We start from the raw sequence: 20,856 nt of genomic DNA on the forward strand, positions 1-20,856 counted from the left end.
GTGACACGTGTACAAATGCTGCAAGTTTCTGTGCGTTATCAGCCAGGACAGATGGGTGTGGCTGTGTGATATCTGGAGCCATTGAACTGACAAAGTGTGAGTTTCGCCTGAAAATACTCAAAAGAGAAAGTCTAGCAGGGCCACTTTGCATAGACGTCTGTGTGAACGAGTATCGGACTACACATGGATGAGAGAAGCAGACGCGCAGAGCTGAAGGCGAGCCACCCTGACGGCTAAGGCCACCGCGCTCTTTAGAGGATTCGGAGCCCTTTGAACGAGCGAGGGTTTCTGGAACAATAAAACTGCAAAACCCGTCACTCCCCAAAGACACGCTCTCTCAGACCTCTGTGTCCAAGTGTCTGGTCAAGATGATTTATATTAAGAGGGTTGTGCGTGTGGCTGTGTTTGTGTGCGCGCACTCATCCTCTGAGCTCTTCAACCACATTTCAAAACAGTACACAACACACATGCACATGCACGAATACACACACACACACTCTCTCTCTCTCTCTGTCTCTCTATCTCTCTCACTCTCTCTCTCGCACTCTCTCTCTCTCTCACACACAGACACACACACACATACACACATTCTCGCTCTCTATCTCTCTCACTTTCTCTCTCTCACACTCTCTCTCTCTCACTCGCTCTCTCTCTCACACACAGATACACACACCCACACACACTTCACAAAATAACAACAGAGAGAGATGATGTACTTGCAGGTATGCAGGCAGGTATGTGTTAGCAGAAGTGTGTGTGTGTGTGTGTGTGTGTGTGTGTGTGTGTGTGTGTGTGTGTGTGTGTGTGCGAGAGCACATGTGTGGAGTATGTGCAAGCCTTTACCTCGAGTCCACATGTTCATCTGTTCAGGCGGTGGCAGGAACTGGCGTTGACAGCTCAGATTTGAGGTCAGCCCGGGGTCAGAGGTCAAGCACTTCCTGCTGACATGAAAGCGTGTCCCAGCACACCTTGCTCTCAGCCCCAATACCCTCCCCCCACCCACCACCACCTCACTGCCTGCCATCTGTGTCCACACAATCTGGGGCTTATCCAGGCCAAACAAAAGCCATGTGTTAATTACCTTTGAAGGTGTAATGATTTCAGGGCCGTGGCCGGCCTTCATCTGGTTCTCAGAGTCTGGATCCCGAAAAGGCCCCCCTCGCTTTTCAACAGCGGCCGGCACCACGCTCGTCCTCCTCCCTATACCTGCCTGGCATAGCTTCATTCCACAGGGAGAAAATACTCCTCTGCTTTCCAAAATCTAATAAACCCGCACTACCTTCACCAGCCTGGAAGCGTCACTGCCAATAAACCGGGCCTTTTGATGTCTGAGGTGAGGAGAGATGAAAGAACTCGCTAGTGGAGGGGAGTCCTCTCCTCGTCGGCCCAAGTGGACGTCATGGCTTCTGTTCCGCAGGGGGAAATGAGATGTTTCGGCTCGAGGACGAGTGAGAAAATCATGACTGTTGAGGTCACTGGGAGAGGAAATTCAGTTTAATCTGAAAGCCAGCAACAGTGGCTTTTATTGTGCCATCATATGTTACAATTATCTTACATTCTTTATATATGTTTTATAAGAACATTTTTTGATAAATCAACAGATGTGTTGAGATGTGTGACATCTTTCATTCATCAGATGATGTACATCAACAGATGGGGTGAAGATATAATTGTGTCTGTTGTGTGAACAATTTCTGTGACCGACATAAGATGCTCTTTTCATTTTACAAGAAAAAAAAAACTATATTTATCACTATTGAAAAGTGTTTCACAAAGACACCACATCAGTGTAGACACAATGAAATCATGCGGCTCATTATATATAGTGTCATGTGAATGATGCATGTCCAACCACATCATTCCTCATTCCATAAACTGTCTTTGGTGAGACGTTGCAAGGTCCCTGTACAACGTCATAGCTCAGAGCGTTTGAGAATGTGATGCCCTGCTTTGTCAGGTGGCTAATCAGATAGCCTTCCCCCATCACCATGAAACCATCATTGTATTAATGAGCTCAGGCCATTTCCAGTGTGACCATCAGAAATACAGCCAGGCTACAGTGGGCGCAGGACTGAAGCCCTCCATTCACAGAGTGTAAAATACTTTCAGAAGAGACACAATGGAAATTAAGGAGGTATTCACACAATAACAGGTGTACGTGCCGTGCGATTAATAAAAAAAGACCCGCATCCATTTTGCTGCATACATCAGTATTGAAGTCAGTATAGGTAATGATGAGAAGTTTCAAGTCTCCTAAAAGTTTGTACATCAAAGTCTATTTGTGTTTAGCGTGTTCAGCAGGCTAGACAGTCTGGCAACAGTAGTGACTGTTAATCCGTGAAGTGAGAGCGTATCATTCATCAATCAACACACAATAGGACAAAGGGATACATTTGGAGAGACATGGCAAAGACAAGGACACCGAGGCAACTAGAACCAAGAGCAGGTGTTTACAGATGGATGGGTGAGGACAGACTGTGGAGAGATGGACAGAGAGAAGGACACAGAGCAGCACCCCTCTCTCTCTTTCTCTCTCTCCTCTCTCTCTCTTTCTCTCTACTCTCTTTCTCTCTCTCTTTCTCTCAATCTCTCTCTTTCTGTCTCTCTTTCTTTCTACTCTTTCTCTCTCTGTCTTTCTGTCTCTCTTTCTCTCTCTTCAGAAAGGGGCCGTAAATATGCCTGTGGAGCCACAGCTTCCTTCGAAAGCAAAGTTCTGAGAAGCCCCCTTATAATTCACTGCTCTCTTCCCCCCACCGCCCTCACCAACACCCACCCCACCCCCCCCCAACCCACCCACCACCACTACCACCACCCCCAACCCTCCTGCCAGACCCACTGCTCCACTCTGACGGATTTCTGGAAATGTGTTTTTCCACAACACTCGCCGGCATAGTGTGCCACTGGCGAAATGTTCAAAGTCATGCTTGGTTTAAAATAATAATGATAAGATCTTTTGAAGTGCGCTTTATTGTTCAGCACCTCTTATATTGTTTGAGCTTTTTGAGAGAAACATACTAAAAGTGGGCTTGACATGCCTAGTTCTTTTTTGGCCTTCCCAGACAAGCCCAGTGGTGAGCTGCTTCATTAGTGGGCTGGAAGACTCACGAGAAGCAATCATAGCAGCTGAATGATGTCATTACGATGAGACACAGGCTGTCAGGGAATTGGCAGCGATCCGGGCAGAGGCTGGTAACAGAACTTGGCATCCAACTACTCCAGCCGAGAAGGTAGTGGTCGGAAAAAAGCATAGCACAGCGCACAGAGTTGCAACTCATTCTTATTGATCGGTGAATCATCAAAGCACAGATATAGCCTACTGATTATTCAGTGTAAAGGCATGGGTTATGGCATTTATTGTCATCAGGATACTGCTGGGAATTTGTGTGAGTAAGGTGTTTGTTAGACAGGACACATGGAAGAGGAGGAGAGGATGACAGAGAGAGCGAGAGAAAGAGAGGAGAGAGAACGACTCCTTCGCGTGCTCTGTAATAAGGGGCTTTTCCATTCCGTGTGGACAAACAGCAACATGCAACTCTCTGTTCTACTTTTTCCACAACAAAAACCATCTGATTATCTAAGTGTTTCCGTGGCAAAGGTGTGTGTTTGTGTGTGTGTGTTTAGGTGAGTCGGGAAAAGAGAGACAGATAACTACTTTCCACCCCTTACCATCTATGTGAGGGCAGGTGGTGGTGATGGTGGTAGTGGTGTGTGTGTGGGTGTGTGTGGGGTTGGAGGGGGAGGGTGTCCGGTGAGTCAGTCTCAAGGCATGAGTGGAAACTCCTGAGCGAAGCCCACACATTCAGTCATTCCATCACACTAACACATGCCCACTAACTCATTCACCACTCATCACAGGCTGACCTTAAGGAAGTCTTCCCTAACACACAGAGACCACACAAACACACAAATTCACACTTCCAAGACAGGAACTCCCTGGGTGAATTGTTTCCATGCCAACTTCTAAGCGTGCCTTCAAGTGTCGGGTATACAGTGGTCATTTCAGTTTCCCTAAACAAACCTTGATCTAAATCCCTGGTGGGCCTGACTCACAAAGTGCAATAGTAAGCCCTGTCCTGTCAACATCACACGAAAAATATTGCTTGTGTATCTTCAAAAGACATGCAATACATTAACATTCATGATGTAAATTAACTCTGTAATTAACTCCTTTCTCTCCGGTTGCAATAACCAAAACTTAATTCATATTTTGTCTAAAAAAAAGTGTGCCATCTCCACAAAAAGAGGATGCGTTCAGGTAATAAAGGCAAGGGCTCTTGAACAGTGAAAACAGAGGGTTTATCTTATCTTCATCTGCATCAAAGCACAACCTGTCATCCTGATTCTCTCTTCATCCCTACTACTCCTCGCATGGCAGCGGTGTCCAAAGAAAAAAGCTCCTACCTTGAAATAGTTAGGCTGTTTTTTCACCCAATCGGGCATCATCTGCAACCAATATAAGGTCTCTTCTAAGATAGGGAGCCTGGTCAACAGATGTCTTCCACCTTTCTTGTGTGTGTGTGTGTGTGTGTATTTGTAAGATGTCATTGAACTCCGTAAGGCTGAAGCTGAGGTTGGCATGGCATCTTCTGTTTCTCCTGGGGTTCAAGGCTGCTCCCCAGTTCTTTTGATATGATGGCGGGGGGGGGGTTTGCAACCCCCCCCCCCCCCCCCCCCCCTTGAAACGAAGAAGTTTGTTTTTGGTTTTCACCAGTGGTCACAAGTTACAACTCATAATTACAGGGGAAAGCTTCTGGAATGTCCACAGATGAGAGAGTAGGCTGGAAAACACAGCATGCGAATTAGAGCAATAATGAACCCCTCACACATCAGAACAACCCATCAGACTATGTATTCACCCAGAGAAAGTCAACAGAGGAAATGGGCTTTGACGTCAAACCTATGTCAGATATGAGCCTCAAATATGATTAAACTTTTGTATTAATGTAAAATAATATACATAAATGTGAGATGATAAGCAACATGTTTCAGGCTTAACTGAGATACAGTATGTAAGATAAAATAAGATAACAAAAGTTAGTTTTGGTATGTTTTAGAATGGATGTTTGATAAGTAAAGCTCTACCTACATAGGTAAATGAACCTGCTCTCATGTACAAGACAAGGGTGACACGTAAAGGAAAAAAAAACGTTCAAAAAGTATTTTCGGTGAAATACAAAGGTTTTTATAGATGCTGATCTAGCCTTTGTTCTTAGGGCGAAGACCTACACCTGTTTCTGATGAGGAGAGCTGGAGCATGTCCCCTTCAAGAGCCTGATCCGTTCTGATCTCTTTGATGTAACCTGATCTAACAGTTCCAAATGGCAGGATCCGATGCTCACGGCTGGGCTCGCAGGCCCAACATGTGCAAATCACAACTAGCACTGGCCAGGGATGGACAGAGACACTGAGAGGGAGAGAGGAGGGGGGGTAGAAGAGGGAAAGAAGGGAAGAGAGTTGACTCTTGTCAGATCTGTGTATGTGGGAATGTATACAGCTCTGGCAGTCTGAGGTGAAAAAGATCCACACCTGTGAAGTTCATTTACATTTACATGCATTGCCATTAGCATTAGCTAAAGCTTTTCTCCAAAGTGACTTAAAAAATAGAGAACAATAAAGGGCAGTGTGAATAGGAGACAATAATGGTGTGATAATTAGTACTACGTAGGTAGGAGAGATAGACAGGATTGAGCAGAATGTCATGGTAAGTGCACGTTAAGTGTATTAGGATGTTATTGGTGTTAGGAGAGGAGGTCAGATAAGGATGAGATGAAAGCTCACACCTGTGAAGTTGGCATTTAAGCTAAAAGGAGGGGGGGGGGGTAATAAAGAGGTCCTGGAGTTATTTGAAACGTACCTGGCAATATCCGATCTACTTCCAGCAACGCATGGAGGTGTTCAGGATGTGAGGGAAATATTACGGATGTTTGTGCGCGGAGAGGTGAGCACATCTGTGGGGAGGTGTGGGTCGCCTGTGTGAGCTGGCGGAGATGGGGCCACTTAAAAGGGGATGGGTGAGAGGTGCACTGTGGGGGGGGGGGGGGGTAGGGGGGGCAGGAAAGGTGCAACAGTGTTGGCAAGTATGACACAAGAGAAGAGATCATGAGTTCTCTGGTCAGGAGCAAAGATGATATGTTTATATGATCAGAGGGCTAATGGAGAATGAACAAAAGTGTGACATGACATTGTGTGTGTGTGTGTGTGTGTGTGTGTGTGTGTGTGTGTGTGTGTGTGTGTGTGTGTGTGTGTGTGTGTGTGTGTGTGTGTGTGTGTGTGTGTGTGTGAGTGAAAGAGAGAGAGAGAGAGAGAGAGAGAGAGAGAGAGAGACCATGGTTTAGGTATAGCAGACTTTTTTTTATCCACAGTGACTTCATCATTTATCATCTTAGCATTACAAATTGTAACACAAATACGCAAATGACTAAATGCAGTAATGGGTTCAGTGATAAACAAGAACTTGTGTGGAGCTGAGGAAATGCTGAGAATGCTGAGAAAGAGAAACTGCCATCACAGTTCCAATGCCAGGCAGGTGGGCACAGACACACAGAGAAAAACCTTCAAATGAGCACAGACCCATACACGTGTGTCTCTAAAGTGTCACTCACAGTCCAGTTCAGTGCTCCTGTCCCTAGCATCCCCAAAACACGCGTGCACACCCGTACACACACTGCTGTCTTCCTCCACACTCTCATCTGTGAGTGATTTAAGGGTCAAATTCTTGAGGATGACGTGTAATAAAAATGGGAGGAACAGGTCAAAGTCACCCGATTCAATCAGTGACAGACTCTCCTGGGCCCCGCACAGACACACTCACGCTCTAATCTATACCGGCATCTGTTTGAAGTCTCACAATGAATACCAGCAGGACGGCTGAAACTGAACGTCCCAGCCTCCTCACTGCAAAGACAGGTCCACTGTACAAAAAAAGTTGCCTTTCCCAAATTGTTTTCATGAAGTCTAATCAATGATTTGTTGTATGTTTATTTCACATCTGTTTGGTAACTGATGCAGGCTTCCCATTCAATTAGTTTTCTCATAATTTGCAGATTTGAAGGACAATGTCACTGCCTAAAATCAGACTGTTTAAAAAAAAAAAAAAAATAGGTGTTTCAAATCTTAAACTGAAAACTATTCTTGGTGGGCAACATGTCAACAATTACACACAACACACTACTGGCATACATGTTCTCCACAGTCATATAATAACAGCCAGAGTTTAATTAAAGTTGGTCGTGGCCTGGACGGCTATGCCAGGGTGATCTGCGAGCGGCCTCTCATTAACCATTAGCCACCCAATCCCTTTAATCTCACCGCCGAAGGCCTGTAACTGCTCACTATGGAGCACACTAACTCTTTAAAGCACTAACGCATTTATGAGTTTATTGTGCGAAACGGTTAATTAAGACATCAGAGCAAACCCCCCTGGAGGCTTAGCGGGAATAAACCAATTACCCTTTCCATTATCCTGAAAGAGAAGGAAAAGAAAGACCTCCAGTTGCGTGGTTTTTGACGCTATGTCCCTGTTTTGTTTACCGATTTTAATAAACCACTGAGGTTCACACTCAGCTGAACCCTGGCTTTCTTTGACCGTCCGTGGTAGCCAAGGCAGTCACGCAACAGGCGAAGCCTTCCGATTCTTTTGAGCAGCCGCATAAAGAGCGGCTTTTAAGCCTTAACATGTCGGTAAGACATAATTATACACACAAAACATACGCAAACCAGCAAACAAAGGAACTAAAAATAACGCAACCCATATAAATGGAACTTCTAAAGGCCACGACGGCCCATAGGGCGGTGTGGTCATTTCCCCCTTGGTTTCACTTGGGCGGCGAAGGGAGAAGCTCACTGCCGGACAGAACGAGGCGGAACAGACAGAAGAGTGATGGTCGGTCCCTTTGAAGTCGGAGGGGCCCTACTCGATACAGTGTCCTCGTGTCTCTCTTGCAGGCTACAGACACCACCTGCCTGGCGCCCCCCGTGATGGGTTAAGGGTTAAATCGCGGGAGCGTGCGTGGAAATATTTCAATCTTAACTTTACTGTGGGTCAACTAACTAACTTTGTGAATACCAGATCATGTGGGCATAATTGTGTATGTTATTACTCTGATTAATGGGAAAAGCCATAGATAGTTCAGGCAATAGGAAAGCCTTTAATCGGTATCCCAGCAGTCATAAATAATTTATTCCTTTTCATCGGTTTGGGCACAAAAACAGGATACCACCATCAGCATCAATTATAATACTATCTACTAATACTACTATGACTACTACTACCACTACTACTAATAACAATAGGCCTAATAATAATAATAGGCCTAATAATAATAATAATAATAATAATAATAATAATAATAACCGTCATCATCATCACCATCATCTGTCAAACAAATAATCTAATTTACTGTTTTATTATATATCTTGCACAGGCTATTATTTTATTATTTTGCATTGGAAGCTATTTTGTGGTTGCTCTGGAAGCAAGTACCACAAGTGGTTTATTCTCACTCTGTAAAACCGTTGATGGGGAAACAGGCATTTCGGAGCCAGTGAAAAACACCACATGAAAAGAAACTGTTAGGATCACAGGAGCCTGTGCGTGGGCATTTTTACTATACAAGACAACGATGGCAATCTGACACGCCTCCGGATCCCATTCTGCGCACTGATTGGCCAATGCGGATGGGAAAGGGGGATGCTCTGGATAAAATGCTGCGCGCTGAACCCACAGGTAGAATGCTGATGCTTCACCGGTACAGATGACTGACAATTCTACAGCTCTACATCAAACTAACACACGTATTGAGAGAAAAGTACCCGTCTTGGCTTAAACTAGTTTCAGAACCTTCAATGGCATTTATTTGACCAATTTCAAAGTTTTAGCCGCTTTCAGTGTTTTGGCATTCTTTGATTCAGCACAGCCACCAGAGAGACAAGCAAGGAGGCAACAAGGAGGACATGCACTCCTATCAGATGAGGATATCAGCGATGAGGTTCATGTGGTCGGTGTCGGTGTTGGTGCTTCTGCAGCCTGGAGTTCTCGGAGCGAGGAGGTTTAGAGGTGGTCGTAACTCCCAGCCCCGTCGGGTGCTGCCCTCAGTGCCATATCGGGACCGAGGCGACACAACTGAGAGCTTCTCGCTGGATTTCACGGCGGTGGAAGAGAACATGGACAACTTCATGACGCAGGTGAAGAACCTCGCGCAATCGTTGTATCCGTGCTCTGCGCAGAAACTCGACTATGATATGAAGTTACACTTTTTGGAGAATACATCCGTTACATGCAATGATGGGAGTCCAGCAGGGTAAGTTATCCCTCTTACACATACAAATATAATGTGGGATACAACAGTTTCTAGCCTGTATATGATTGATTATTTTCTGAGTGACGTTATGTTGTCATTGTCCAGGATACAGACAGGTAAATATATTGCATTTGCGTGCAGCCTAAATTGCAAGTCTCTCATAAGCCGCTTTCTCTGTTCACACAAACTGCGGTAGCCTACTTTTTGACAGATAGATTCTGCAACTATATTCAAGCTTTTTAAACACTTTTAAAAATGTCTTCAGTCATGGCCTACTATTCATATGGTGTTGGAGAGGATGAATGGATGCTTTGGCGTTCCTGTAAATTATGGAAACATTTGGTCAGGCATCTCACATGGTTTTACATGGAGTGTTTCCGAGCGATGTTTCGCTTTTGCGATTCCCAGTTGAAACGGATGCTCAGCCAAGCAAGGCTGGTGTGTTTCAGTGTTTCGTACAAAATGAATAGTTACTGCACAATTAAGCTTTGTATTCTTATCTTTGGCCATTAAAGCCTGACATTTGTTTTATTGAGTAGCCTACTTGACGGATGATTGCGTGTGAATTGCAAGGAGAAAAGTAACAGGTGGGCGGGGCACACAATCGTGATTGAGCAACCTGTTAGCAGAATCTGGTGATAACCAGCAGGCCTGCCGTTTTAGAGAAGCGTGGTTCAATGCTCTTAAAAACATAAACGACAAAATGCAGAATTGGTCGATAAGCACACATGGTTGTACAGACATCCTTAGGCTAACAATGTCAAATTGAAGCCCTGTTGATGTGCTTTATGGTCTTTTGGGGCCCCACCGTCGATTTCAAGGCAGCGCTGCCATAGCGAACCCTAACCCTTGCCTAACCCTAGTGCCTTCCTTCCTAAAAGACCATATACCTGATGTTGTAATTTTGGCACAACAAAGGAGATGCTGGTAGTTGATTGCTTGAATTGATGATAATTAATTGTTATTGACATTCATTGTAAGCCTTTACATTCATTTTGGTGAATTTTAGGCTGTCAAGAGGTATTTTCATCCAAGAAAAGGGAGTTGATTGTTACATCTAGTGATGTAGCCTCATTCTTCTTCTTCACCCTTCCTCGTCTTTTCAAAGCAAAGGCCCAAAGTATGTAGTCACTCCTGTCAGGTGTTGCAGCTATTATTGATCATTGATGTGACCCTACGATTATTGATAGGTTAGTCTACAAATGTGAACTTGCACTCTAGGCAGCCCCGTGCAGAACCAAATTTTTTAGGCGGCGAAACCCTGGGTGTTTCCGAAACCAGATAATGGCAGTGAGTTTCACTGTTGGGTGCCCTTGGTCTTCAAAACAATCTCATGCTGGGACTATAATAACTATTTGAGAGTGACTCTATGGGGCCGATCCAGCCGCATCAGAAGCCAAACCATTAGACCATTTTAGCATAACAATGTATTAAAGCAAAACTGGGCAAAGTACCTTCTTTAATCAAAGCCAGGCTATCAGGATTTGTGTGATTAGCATTAAGATTATCACTGTTTTACTGATTACTCTCAACCCTGTCCTCATACCCTTGAATAGGGTTCCTATTGAAACCAAATGTGTCTTCGTTGCTGTTTTTAATCCAGTGGAGTGAAATGAAAACAGCTTCATAAAGACGGCTGCTTGATCTGACATTTAGCTTTGATGGACTTAATTTCCCCTGGCTGACCCAAAAAGTGTAAAGAGGCATTCCGTTTTATTAATCTCATACTGTAGTGTATTCTTTCATTTTAATGTTTTGTAGGCCTCTGTGTGTGTGTGTGTGTGTGTGTGTGTGTGTGTGTGTGTGTGTGTGTGTGTGTGTGCACGTTTGTTTGTGTGTTGGATCCAGACAGTACTCCCAGTGTGTCCTCTGTCCCATCTGCTACATGCTTTTTAGCTTCTGTTGCGTCTGGGTCAGGCACACACACACACACACACACACACACACACACACTCACACGCATGCATGCATGTATACACACGCACAAACAAACATGTCAGATCACAGCTGACTACCCATAGCAGTATAAGATCTCCACAGCTGCTGCCACTTTCTCTTTCTAGTTTTCAGTGCTCTCACCCCCCCCCCCCCTCTCCCTCCCTTGCCTTCTTTCTCTCTGTTGGCTTTTTTCTTTTGTTCCCTTCCCAGTGTCTCATGTGGTCCTGTCTCTTGAACCATGAACACATCCTTAAGCAGCATGTCAACATCTGTGTTTGTGAAACTCCAGTGTCTGCACCCCACTTGTCCCCTGTTCCAACTGCATTCAGCTGTTCCCCCCCCCCCCACCCCCTCATCTGAATCTACAGCTCCGCTGCTAATGCTCCCATCCGCACTTGTCATTCCATAACTCCCATTGCATATCTGTGTGTGTGTGTGTCGCTGCTTCTGTCCCTGCAGGAACTGTCACAGATGTTCACAGATGTTCACAGATGTTCACACACACACACACACACACACACACACACACACACACACACACTCTCACACACACACACACACACACACACACACACACATGCACGTGTATGTATGTAAGCTGTCTGTGGTAGATGGTCATAGAGTTAGGTCATGGAAGATAAACACATCCTGTGTGTGTGTGTGTGTGTGTGTGTGTGTGTGTGTGTGTGTGTGTGTGTGTGTGTGTGTGTGTGTGTGTGTGTGTGTGTGTGTGTGTGTAATGCGTGTGTATGACATGGAGATTATTGTATTTTGTGTGGTTCAGTGGGAGTTTGTGAGTGTTAGTGTGTAGAGAAGCATGAACGAAGTATGAATAGATACAGTTGTAATAGTTTAATCTGGATATGTGTGTTTCAGACTTGCAGTGATATGATCACTTTGTCTCAGTATTGAAACTATACCGGTTGGTTTAATATGTTGGACAGCACAGGCCAATATGGCATAACGGTTGGCATGATCACCTGCATTATATATTTCTCTCTGAGGCCTATTTATCTATTTGATGTTTGTGGAGTGTAAGCAAGATCAGTTTCCAACTGTCTGACTGATGTTGGATCGAAAACATGTGTGGGAAATCATTGATGTAAAATTTTGATGTCGATGTAATAATGTACTTTGCATATGTCTTCCATATCTGTCGCCCCCCTGTGGACACTAATTGATGTGCAGCAGAGAAGGCCTAGTGTGAATGGCTAAATTCAGATTGTGACTTAACATCAGCATCTATTAGCATACGTAATGTGTGTCTGTATATGCAACTCTGGCTTCTTAATGGCATTTGTTAATTATTCATCCCATTGAATGTCTTTATATACTGACCATGGGTAATTATGTACTTCTTGTTATTTCTATTAAAGTGGCAGAGAAAAAAAGTCGAACAGAAAAACTTAGTGCATAGTGTGTATGTGTGTGCTAAATGGTGTTACATTTGTCTTACAGTTACTACATAAAAGAGTCTAAAGGAAGTAGAAGATGGCTTATATTCTTAGAAGGTGAGTTGTTCGTGTTTTGTACTTGTTCTAAATGACTAGTGACTAAATTACTTTGAATGTTGATTTTCTGTAATTATTTATCTGTGTGTGTGTGTGTGTGTGTGTGTGTGTGTGTGTGTGTGTGCATGTGTGTGTGTGTGTGTGTGTGTGTGTGTGTGTCTGTATGTGTGAACAGGTGGCTGGTACTGTTTTAACAGAGAGAGTTGTAACAGTAGATACGAGACAATGAGACGCCTCATGAGCTCCACAAAATGGCCAAACACAAAGACAGGTGAGATGCCACGACACAGACATATGCACACACACACACTCTCACAGACACAGACATATGCACACACACACACACATTCATGTGTGCACACACACACACACACACACACACACACACACACACACACACACACAAATGCATACACACCCACATATCACAGACACTTTCACACACAATACACTCAAACAGACACAAGCACAGACACACACATACGCACAGACACTCATAGACATAGTCACCCCCTAAGACACATACACAGACACTCACAGATATACTTGTACACACAGTCACACACTCTCACAGACCCCTGCACAGATAATCACTCACTCAGAGACATGCATTTGCAAACTTGAACCAGAAGAAGATGTCACTATCTCACACACAATGCCTGTGATCATCCTTTAGCAGTAAGGAAATAGAGCGCACACACACACACACATACACACACACACACACGTACGCACCTACGCACACACACACGTGCACATACACACACACAAGCACACACACACACACACACAGGCCTGTCATGCAACAAGCGTGTAATTCAGGCAGACACACTGATGATAAGGAGATGGTGTTTAGGAGTGTCTGATGTGGTCAGCCTGTATTTCTATTCTAAATATGCCGATACTATTCTAGCTCTGTCATCACTGGTCATTTAGGATAGAGCCGCTCTGTGGTGTAGGCATTGTGTCTCCCCTGAAGACAACAGCTATTTATTGTGGTCGTGATTTTTTTTCTTACTGTATGCATGTGTGTGTGTGTGTGTGTGTGTGTGTGTGTGTGTGTGTGTGTGGTTGGTGTCCTTAGGCACAGGAATACTTTCTCCCCTTCCAGAAGAGAATCCACACTGGTGGAATGCTAACATGGTGTAAGTAGTCTTTGTGTATTTGTGCCTTGCTGTGTGTGTACAGTATATGTATGTTCCAGTATGTTTACATGAGTATGACAGTGAAGAGTAATTTCTAATCCTATCAGATTTATACATGTTGTTCCGTTTTTGAGTCATACATTCACTCAAGTGTGCCTAGATACATGCTCTTTGATGTGTAGCACCTAAGTACACTGTGTTGAGCATCACCATCCATTTGTTACACTGTTTACTGACTCCCCCTGGTGGGTAGGGAGAGAACTGAGCTTGTGCCCAGAGATTCAGAAGCAGGTCAAATATGTCACTAGAATTACTCATGTAGTCACTACTGCACCCCAGATAATGATTTAACCAGATAATGACTTACATGCTTAAGTCAATTTGTATATGTCACATTATTGTATAGTTTGAATTACCTGCATGGGCTATACATTGTTCTATATGCAGTGCTATATACAATAACTTTAGGTTGCTCTGTTTATTTATGTTAGTTTATGTATGTCTATGTTATCTTATATAACAGTGGTTATTTCAATCATTTACCTTCTTTAGATTCATACCATATTGCTCCAGTGATGTATGGAGTGGGGTGTCTCCAAAGACGAACGACAGTAAGCCTGTTATTTCAAGTCTGTGTTTTCCCATTCATCTGGTGTGTGTTTAGAGCTGTTCTTTAATTACGCTCTAATTATATGTTGGTCTAGGTGACTATGCGTTCATGGGATCTCTGATTATAAAGGAAGTGGTCAAGGAGTTGTTGACCAAAGGTTTGGACACGGCCAAGGTGGTGCTACTCGCTGGTAGCAGGTATGAGCTTACTTTTGTTACAGACAAGTGTGAATGTGATTCTGATTGCATAAAAGGAAATGTTGTCCTCCATGGCCAATGTTAAATCTCTTTCTCTCGTTGTGTGTGTTTGTGTGTGCGTGTGTGTGGGTGTGTGTGTGTGTGTGTGTGTGTGTGACAGTGCTGGTGGTACAGGAGTGCTGCTGAATGTGGATGCGGTGGCGGACTTGTTGGCGGAGCAGGGCTATGGGGGCATCCAGGTGCGTGGTCTGTCTGACTCGGGCTGGTTCTTGGACAACAAGCAGTACCACTGCAGCGACTGCCTGGACACCCTCAGCTGTGCCCCAACGGAGGCCATCAAGAGAGGCATCAAGTAAGACACACACGCACACACGCACACACACACACACACACATGGACCATCTGATGTCGCTACATTTATATATAAATATATATAGTAATTAATTGTTTGAAAAATGTTTTGTATCAAATCATAGTGAGAATTTATTTGTAAGGATGGCTCAAACATCACCAATGACTTTCTTTGTACGTGATATTAGTGACATAATATCACGCAGGTGCAATAATGAGCCCAACACCTGAGTCATATTGATTTGACCTCTGTCCATTAGGTATTGGGGAGGTGTCGTCCCAGAGAGCTGCAGGAAGGCCCATGAGGGGGAGGAGTGGAACTGCTTTTTTGGTTACAGAGTTTACCCAACTATCAAACGTGAGTGCTTCCCATCACTCCCCAACACTGTTATAGTAAACGCACATCCGCAGAAAGATACTCAGTACACACAGGTCTTCTGATGTTGGCACATAGGAGTTACTTCTCATCTCCATTAACATTTACCTCTTAATATTTACCTCTTATGACTCATAGATTCTTTTTTTTTTCCCTTACGTTGTCTCAAAAAATCTCAGTGATTTCAGTCGAAGACCCCAAATTGTCTCTTAAGAAAAGACTGATGCAGTTGATCTGAAAGATAGCTGTCATCAAGATTTAGACCCCTGATTTAAATGCCAAGTCAAGAGCAAAGTCACTTACTGTCTAAAGTGTCTCATGCATGAACTTAAGCTATCGTACATTGGGCGTAAGGGAGCACTGAGCAGATCCACCGATGTTTGAGTTTAGGATTTTGCTCATGATATTGAATTAGCAAATATATTATTACATTAGATTATTACATTGAGCTTTAGCTCAGTCTTTGGACTTTGCCTACCTTTTGAATTAGTGTCTCAAAAACAATATAAAAAAATGTATATGTTGTAATGAATGCATGTGCATAACTGTGAACATTCTAGTTATTGCACATGGTAAATACTCCTTTCTCTCTCCTCTCTCTCTCTGTTTCCATGTCTGTGTGTGTGTGTTTAGGTCCCGTGTTTGTGGTGCAGTGGTTATTTGATGAAGCTCAGCTGACCGTCGACAACATCCACCTAACGGGCCAGCCCCTACAGGAGGGTCAGTGGAACTACATCCAGGAGCTCGGGCTCCAGCTGAGGAACACACTCAAGGACGTCCCGTAAGCAGAACGCACACACGCGCACACACACACACACACACACACACGCGCACACACACACACACACACACACAGACAGACAGACAGACAGACACACACACACACACACACGCGCGCGCACACACACACGCACACACACAGGCTTTTATACTAATGTGTTATGAGATCTGTAGACTCAGCTGTTGTATTGTGTATTTGCAGGGCCATGTTTGCTCCTGCCTGCTTGTCTCATGAGATCATCACCAGGAGGTAAGAACAGCTTTCTATACATACTCTTACACACATACACACATAGCACTGCTTTGTATGAACTTTTTCTTTGTTATGCATTAGGTAGTTCTTACAGTAACTTCTAAATTATTGATGTGGTCTCATCAGCCTATGGAAATGGCTGCTTAAGTGTAACAGCGCCCTCTTGCGTGCGTGTGTGTGCGTGTGTGTGTGTGTGTGTGTGTGTGTGTGTGTGTGTGTAGTTACTGGCTGGACGTGCAGGTGAAAGGCACCTCCCTCCCCCGCGCGCTGCACTGCTGGGACCGCAGTTTCCATGACAGCGCTCGGCACAGCAACAAGACCCCGCCCAGGGGATGCCCCATGCACCTGATTGACAGCTGCCCGTGGCCCCACTGCAACCCCACGTGCCCGACCATCCGGGACCAGTACAGCGGTCAGGAGATGAGCGTGCTGCAGTTCCTCATGCACATGGGCTTCGACGTGCAGGCCATGGCCCAGCAGCAAGGCATGGACCCCAGCAAGCTACTGGGCATGCTCAGCAACGGCAGCTAATCGCCAGGGCAACAGTGGGGATGGTGCCATCATCACCCTCCCTTCCACCCGACTCACCCAACCAACTGCCCTAGATTCATATGGGGTCTCTCAAAAGCTGCAAACCTGGAACCTGAAAACACGCACATGCACACACACACAGACACACACACATACACACATACACACGAAAGCACATACCAGAATACACGTCTGCTAACATACATGGTGTCACACACACGACCCAGCACCCTAAAGGTCTGTCATTACCAGTCGGACTAAGACACACTTGAACATTTCACAGGTACTGGAGACACACACAACCTTGACAAAGCACACCTCACTGCTACTGGCCTTTAACTTATCTTTTGGTTGTAAAAGAAAAAAAGTAATATCACGAATGTAATCCGGTTTTAAGGATACTCTAATGTGTTTATATTCTCTTTTTTTATCAACATTAAGGTTTTAATTATTAGTATTTTGTTTTGTTTTGTATTGACATTTTTTTAAGAAGGTGAAAGAGATCAGAAACATCAGTGGGTATGATGAAGTAGTCTTTAGAAACTTTATGAAGTTTTTTTTTTTTTTTTTAAATAACAGTGTAGTGAAGAAGCTTTCCTCATACTAAACAAACATCCTCAAATGACAAATATACACACACACACACACACACACACAAACACACACATACGGCTGACAAAAAGAGCTCAGGATCTGTACTTTTCAAACAAATTAGAATAAGCTCCTAAATATAGACACTCCCTCTCCTCTCACTGGGAGTGATAAACTAGGGAGAAGGCTTGAGCCTCACGTCTCTGTCTCGTCTCTCTCTCATTCCTTTCATTCCACTTCTAAGGAAAGAGAAGAAAGAGGAAAAGCGAAGCCTAATTCACCTCAGTGTGTTCCTCTCATATGATTGAACAGCTGTCTCTTCTCTCTGCTGGGAAGGCCTCTGCCTTTGCTTAAAACACATTTCCCATGACTAGGACAGTCACACCCATCAAAGGATCTATATTGGTTCCTTCATGATACTCATTTCTGGTTCTGATGGCTTATAGCTTTTTATAGAACCTGAAAACTGCTGGTAGAGACTGTAAATTAAACTGCCCAGACCTGAACTTAATACAACCTACTCAGTTGTACAGATTATTTTGTCTTAAATTATTTCAGGATTGTGCAGATAAAATCACGAGATCTCTGCTGCAGTGAACACCATAATAATAATAATAATAATAGTGTTTGATGTTTCCATGAATTATTCAAGATAGATTTTATCAGAAGAAAATAACTTAGGAGAAATGTTTTGCTGCTAAGAGTCTCAGTTGTGGTGCTTCAGATATAATAAGCAGACATCAGCAACTGTCTGAAGAGTGTACATACGGAGTCATGAAACCTTTTTACCCAAACCGCCAGCATGCATTCAGAGCTTCATTTATCAACCACAAGACCACGGTGCTGAACACAGACATTCCAGACAGGTGTGTGGAGGTGTCTCTAGTTTTCATTGGAGCTCTTTGATGTCATGTACTTAGTACCTGTATGATAAGTTTAACTGCAATGTAGTAGATGAGTCATCAGCGTCGATGTGTGGTAAACGTTCGCTGATTCAACCCTTCTTCCAGCGCCATGGCTGATGTGTCTGTGTTGATCAGAGTAACTCACAGATCCACCAGAGGACTCCCACTGGAATACCCCTCACTGAGCCACTCTGGTTACTTTATCTGTTTCTCCTGAAATGAAGACACTCTGGACTATTAAAATATTTAATAGAAAAACTTTTTTTTAATAAAATATTAAATTAATGCTTTATGTAACAGTCTATATTTTAAAGCTTATGGATACAAAATAATAACTTCTATTTCTTAACAGACCAGACATGAAGAGGTTTTACTTGTTATTTTCAGTGTAACATATTTTAATAGAAAGCATTCAAGCTACTTTTCGTACGTTACATATTTATTTTCTTATGTAAATCATATTTATAAAATGCTGTTTTCACAGAGAAGTGATTCTTTGTAAATTGTAAATATTTGTTGTTTTTCCTTCGTTCATTGCATGTCTTTGTATCAAAAAGGACACATTACATATATTCCAAAGACATGTTTCTGTGTCCTTTCTCCTTCCCCACGCATACTTGATAAATCCACAACACTTCCAATATGTGCTGTTGCACAACATGCACAAGCAGTCAACAACACAACATGCCATGATACTTTTCACACAGACACAAACACTACAGTCAAACAATTCAATTTGCCCAATCCAACATACAGTAGTAAATTAACAGCAGAATATCTTTTGATGAACAATAAAGAAATACAAAAACACCACAGAGGTCTGAAAAAATCCAAGGTAACACTTTATTAAACTTGTAAATAAATGAATAATATCCATGTCCATAATAAAGCCATTATAAACACATTCAGGGTTATAACGTATTCATAATGTCTAATAATGATTGACATAAGTCTAGAATCATTCAAAAAGTTATGTCTACACCTAAAAAGGTGTAGAATGAGATAGAACTTGTGGTATCATAAAGCTTCTTTTACCTCTCAATAATGGCAACAATTGCATCAATAATGGCATAAAAGAAGCTTTATAATGCACTACGATGAATTTTCAAGTTGTAAGGGCTTTTAAAATGACACTATAACTCTTAACAATAGTTGCTTTTAGACATGTCCTCCGCAGTATATGTGGATCATTGTCAAATGGATGTTCGACCCTTTGGGTGATTCAAATGGGATGCTTACATGCAGACATTATGCGCTCATGTGTGAACGACACCAACGCACGTGAACAGAATCTGCGTGGTTGAACAGGTTGAACGTGGTTGAACATGCACATGAACAGAATCTCTGCATGTTCTTTGCTTCGTTCAGACGTGTAGGCGGGTCAATATAGGGTTAAACGTCAAAAAAATTGATACAAAAGGTTTTTTCATGGATTCTGGTACTGTTGGACATGCTAAATAACATACTAAAAATCTAGTGAAATCTGACCTTGGGAAAGGGGTTATTTTCAAAATGGTCGCCAAAATGGCTGTCAAGAGGTTAAATGGCTATATCTGAATTACTATTCAGCCTACAGGGGTGAAATTGATGTCAAATTGTGGTCATATTAAACAAGAATATGATTTTAAATGGTAATATTGAAAATGTTTCAATGCTCTACCTTTTTCAGCCATATATTAAAATCAATGCGTTTTAATACAGAGCAAATGCAATACAGGATTATGAACCATCTCCATGGCATGGATGAAGATAGGATAACTGGTGTTATATCTCATCTAGAGGTTATATGCTTTTAGAAAAGATGTGTTGTTTAATCTGTTTTGTCTGGACAATATAGGCTAAAATGTATCCCCTTTACACTAGATTCGCCTAATAGAAGGCAATGCATTGTTCATGGGATGGAGGAAGATAGGACATGTCTTAACTGGTGTTATATCTCATAGGTTATATGCTTTCAGAAAATATGTAGTTTAGGGTGTTTGATTTGTTTTCCCTGGACTGTACATGCCAAAATGTATCTGCTTTACAGATTCACCAATACAGAATAGAGGGCAATATATTGTTCATGGCATGGAGGAAGATGGGACATGTCTTAACTGGTGTTATATCTCATATGCAGGTTATATGCTTTCAGAAAATATATAGTTTAGGGTGTTTAATCTGATTTCCCTAGACAATATAGGCCAACATGTATCCACTTTACACTAGATTTGCCTATACAGAATAGAGGGCAATGTATTGTGCATTCATGGAGGAAGATGGGACATGTCTTAACTGGTGTTATGTCTCATCTACAGGTTATATGCTTTCAAAAAATATATAGTTTAGGGTGTTTAATTTGTTTCCCCTGGACTGTACATATATCAGCT

General features: G+C 43.0%; 1 protein-coding gene across 1 annotated transcript; it reads left to right on the plus strand.

Annotated features, from left to right (window-relative positions):
- The first annotated feature begins 8,747 nt into the window (after nucleotides 1–8,747).
- On the plus strand, nucleotides 8,748–19,068 carry notum1a (notum, palmitoleoyl-protein carboxylesterase a). The gene is made up of 11 exons (XM_076265937.1): nucleotides 8,748–9,299; nucleotides 12,696–12,748; nucleotides 12,924–13,019; nucleotides 13,833–13,893; nucleotides 14,446–14,504; nucleotides 14,598–14,700; nucleotides 14,861–15,052; nucleotides 15,312–15,409; nucleotides 16,061–16,208; nucleotides 16,410–16,457; nucleotides 16,682–19,068. Exons 1-11 carry the CDS (start codon nucleotides 8,953–8,955, stop codon nucleotides 16,989–16,991), a joined length of 1,515 nt encoding a protein of 504 aa, XP_076122052.1. The 5' UTR covers nucleotides 8,748–8,952; the 3' UTR covers nucleotides 16,992–19,068.
- The last annotated feature ends 1,788 nt before the right edge of the window (nucleotides 19,069–20,856 follow it).

The sequence above is a fragment of the Alosa pseudoharengus genome, unplaced genomic scaffold (genome assembly GCF_046254945.1).
Source record: "Alosa pseudoharengus isolate Yale_2024_CS ecotype anadromous, Long Island Sound unplaced genomic scaffold, YU_APseudo_1.1 YU_APseudo_1.1_scf_4, whole genome shotgun sequence".
NCBI classification, from domain to species: domain Eukaryota; kingdom Metazoa; phylum Chordata; class Actinopteri; order Clupeiformes; family Clupeidae; genus Alosa; species Alosa pseudoharengus.